At 30.9% G+C, this 4,316-nt stretch overlaps 2 protein-coding genes across 2 annotated transcripts; one reads left to right on the top strand and one right to left on the bottom strand.

Moving 5' to 3' along the window:
- Positions 1 to 370: 370 nt before the first annotated feature.
- Positions 371 to 1,153, top strand: LOC145098079 (uncharacterized). Its single transcript, XM_079035755.1, has 3 exons — positions 371 to 438; positions 541 to 678; positions 758 to 1,153. Exons 1-3 carry the CDS (start codon positions 409 to 411, stop codon positions 1,151 to 1,153), a joined length of 564 nt encoding a protein of 187 aa, XP_078891881.1. The 5' UTR covers positions 371 to 408.
- Positions 1,154 to 2,036: 883 nt separating this feature from the next.
- On the bottom strand, positions 2,037 to 3,323 carry LOC145098078 (protein FAR1-RELATED SEQUENCE 5-like). Its single transcript, XM_079035754.1, has 5 exons — positions 3,076 to 3,323; positions 2,950 to 3,028; positions 2,557 to 2,787; positions 2,249 to 2,463; positions 2,037 to 2,040 (listed from the first exon to the last, which is right to left on the bottom strand). Exons 1-5 carry the CDS (start codon positions 3,321 to 3,323, stop codon positions 2,037 to 2,039), a joined length of 777 nt encoding a protein of 258 aa, XP_078891880.1.
- Between the last annotated feature and the right edge of the window lie 993 nt (positions 3,324 to 4,316).

Below are 4,316 nucleotides of genomic sequence, written 5' to 3'. Positions count from 1 at the left end.
ACTTAATTTTATTGTTTGCTTATTAAAAATAGTATTAATTGTTCACGTCTTTTGCAGTGATATAGTTTTCCACACTTTGGATGGTTTTTCTGCTCAGAGGTTTCACATGGAAAGTTTTTTTCCAACATGTGAACTATTTGGCCATGTCATTGATTGTTGGAGTCAAGTGTTGAATCTTGATGAAAGTAAGCGTGCACCTGAATCGCCTCTGAGAGTTTATTGCAAGACAGATGTGACGGTATAATTTAATATTGTTCAATGTTGATTATACTATTTTTTAAATACAACATATAAAAAAGTTAACGAGTTTTTAAAAATCGATCACATAATTCGTATCTTGAAAGTGATTTAACAGAAAGTTAACGTAAAGATAAATTCATTGAGAATTTGGTGCTTTCTATTGAAGATATGGACGCAAGCCTACGTTTTGTTGGATTGGTAAGAGATATATCTCCATAGTTTACTTACGTGTGTATTTATCATTGATCAAATATGAATATTAAATAAAGTGAATACAATTGTAATTAATAAACGTTGCAGCTTTTCCTACCAATCATCCGTTCCTTCCACATTTTCCTTTTTGTGATCAATCTACAACAACCAGAGTTTGTAATCGTTGACAACAACAAAGTTGATGATCCTGATGGTGAGAGATATGGTCAGTTGCCCCAAATCATTGTAAGTGATTAATAAAAATTACTTTACATACTTAATAAAATTTCATACGTGTTGACAATGTTTTTTTTTACATTTTCAGAAAGAGTACATAGTTGATTACTTAAAATCTCAGAATCATCCAAAAGCTGAGATGTTTTCACATGTGATGCCACATAGACTGGAAATGCCTTGGAGAACAATAAACAACAACATTGATTGTGGTGTGTTTACGATGCGTCACATGGAAACATATATGGGTGGAAGTATGAATGAGTTTAAAGATGGGTTCAAGAACGAGTCTTCTGCACAAGATGATCAACTTGTTAAACTGAGGACAAAGTATTTATACAAAATCCTCACTCATGAATATAATGTGCAAAAGGATTATGTGTTGCAAAAGGTTGATGAATTCCACAAGATTCCTTCAAAACAACGTTCTCAAATGTTGGCCATTGCAAAGGAAGAAATTCACAGGAGATTGGATGATTTAAGTTAATAATATGTTAAAAAAGTTATTTTAGTTATGACTTCAATGGTTTCCTTTGGATAGTTTAAAAACAATGCTTTTGTATGCTAAGGATGTTAACTTGGGTTGTTGAACGTACAATACTTACTTTTGGTTTGCTAATTTTAGTAATGGACTAGTGATATTTTAGTAGTTATAATTTTACATTAACATTTGAAAAATTAAGTTATGTTAAAAAACGATGATTAACATTGATGGTATAGTTTTAGTGTATATTCAGTAATGATTCTAACTAACAAACATTTGTTAATATGCTATTTTACTATCAACATACAATCAGAATTTTTAATAATTAAAGTGAACATATCTATATTATATAATGATTGTTGGTGGGTTTATATCTTAAAGTATGTTGTTATTTAAATATTGAATAATAGCATAAACACTTACTTGAATTATTCCTAACATATTATACTTTAAATGCAAATTGTTTTATCTTAAACAGAAGAGTATTTAACAATTTTCATATCATCAATATGTTGAAAATAATTAATATATTTATGATGTTATTCATTATTGACTATACTTAAGGGTTTAAAGTCGACCATGGTTAAACTTATGACTAAAATTTACCCAAACGCAAACGTAAATCAATATATGATGTATAGCTGTTTTAAAAGTTAATCGTACAAACATTTGTTATTAAGATATACTACTAACAGCATACAATAAACTATGAATACTGCTTGGATTGTATATGACTATAGTATATAATGATTGATGGTTTTATAATTTCAAGAAAGGAAAAGTATATCTATTGTAAGTGCGAACTGTTTTAATCTAATAAAAGAGGTTTAAATGCAAGATAATATCATTAATCTGTTAACATTACCAAATTTGGCATTGCTATTATTCATCTATGAATAAAACAAAAACGTTAAAAATAATGAAAGTGGTTTAAGATAACATAACCTACTAAATCATAGAAACATATTCTTATTCATAAATGTAATAAAAAAGTAAAATCTATTGGGAAAATGACTGGGCATTTTTAAGCTGCTTTTGACTCTCGTGCAAGTCTTACTTTGCAAGTCCTCCAATTATGGTTAACATATTGATTGCAACCTGTGCACATTCTGGTTTTTTTTCTTTGCAGCTGCAACGGCTTTCTCAATAACACTAACCATTCTTTTCTTAGTTCCACTACCTTTGGTACGTATAGATGCAGGTGGATGAATATTTATTTCATCAGGAATGCTGCGTATTCCAAGCATCCGAATAATTTCTTCTTCATCGTTATCAGATGATGTTTGGTTGGAACTGCCAAACTCCATTGCTGCCTGCTTCAACGTACGTGTTTTTTCAACCAATTCCAACAATTTCTCTTTGCTTCTTTTGAAATGATCCAAGCAGTATTCAATATTGCTTTATGCCTCTGTTAGAAGTTTAAAGGTGTCATCTTCTATTTCCGTGGCAACATGTTTCATGGAAAGCAAATGGCTGGAAATTGCATCCCTTCTCCATCTTCTTAGAGTATACTGCTCTGGAATCTCTTCAATATGGTTGTTTTTCAATACAACAAAAATATGACGACACAAAATGCCAGTACGTATGAAGTGATTGCATGAACATTTAACTTCTTTTTCAGGCAACTTTAGTTCAACCTACATTGTATAATAAAAATAATGTATGTTAGTAACTGATTGAAGTAACATATTAGTTGGTGGTTATTGCATAATATTGAAAAAAACATATGTAATTTAAAAATAATGATATAATATACTTGTATGATGACTAATGAAAAGCGTTTAAACGATGAATATAACCTTGCATTTTATCTTCAACTGTTTGCTCTTATCCGTTTGTGTAATCATAACAACTTGCCACCCATCAATCTTTTCAACACTGTCGATAGAACAGTACCAGGCTGCTTTAAATATTTCCTTTTTGACCTCATATAATTTTTTTTAGTGTAAACCGCAGCTGCATGTTCTAGTAAGCCACTTGGAAGCGTCATTTCATGCTTTGCATTTTTTGTATCATGTTCTAGTTTCTGTTGAGCATTTCGTTGCTTTCCAATTGCGGTGTCGTAGTTCATCATGAAATAGATAAGCAAATTACCAGAGTTAGAGTATTTATTAAAAAATGAGTTCACGCTTTCAGACCTTGAAGTAGTTTTCATCAGACCGTGTAGTGACATGTCTTTAAAATAGGCTGGAATCCAAAGTTTTCGATCCCTGTACATGTCTTTGAACCATCTTTTGTCCTGTAGTTTGAATTTTTCTCATAAGCAGTTTCCACCTTGATTCAAACACTTCAGGCTCGATATAGACATTCCAAACAAGCTTTGTAAAACGCTTACGAAAATCAGTGTTTTTCAAAAAATCGGCTGAAACCTAAAGAAAAATAGAAATTTATTAGATTAACTATGAATAAACAATATGTATGCTAATCGTTATTAAAAATATGTAAAACTATGTAAATCATTGATGAATAAAACATGTTGCGTGTTAACTTAGACCAAAATATACACACCTTGGCTTGTAGTTTTTTCATAATGTGCCACATACATAAACGATGATTAGAAGTAGGAAATATTGCTTCAACGGCCTGTAGAATTGCTGGATCTTGGTCTGTTAACACTAATTGAGGGTGTTTTACATGTGCTTTCAAAAAAGCTTCGAGCAACCAACGATAAGATTCTATTGATTCGTTGCTTAACAAACCTGCCCCAATGTTTATTGAACGTTTGTGGTTATCAATGGCTGTAAACGGCACAAAAATCATTCCATACCTGTATCAAAAAGGTAATTAAAAACAGATTCAATATTGATTACAAAGTCAAAAAAACATCAATATTCATATTTAAATAAAAAAAATGTATAATGAGTATAAGAGCATACTTATTTGTTCGGAATGTAGCATCAAATGATATCACATCTCCAAACTCCTTGTAATATAACTTATCGGTTTCATCCGCCCAAAACATTGCGTTTAACACACTATCAACACATTTATACTCAAATGTTTAATTATGTAACTCATCTTTCCTCATGTTCATTTTGTCAACAACCAGCTGTGCATCCTTGTCACCTATAATGTTTCCCACCTTCCTTCTGAAATTTTTATAATCAATTGCTTCAGGGCCAACGTTTTCATAACCTCCTTGCAAACTAGCTTGTAACTTATGTGC

The sequence above is a fragment of the Lactuca serriola genome, chromosome 4 (genome assembly GCF_051521515.1).
Source record: "Lactuca serriola cultivar US96UC23 chromosome 4, Lser_US96UC23_V15, whole genome shotgun sequence".
Taxonomy (NCBI): domain Eukaryota; kingdom Viridiplantae; phylum Streptophyta; class Magnoliopsida; order Asterales; family Asteraceae; genus Lactuca; species Lactuca serriola.
The sequence above is the reverse complement of the archived record's forward strand: the minus strand, read 5'-3'. Positions and strand labels throughout refer to the sequence as shown.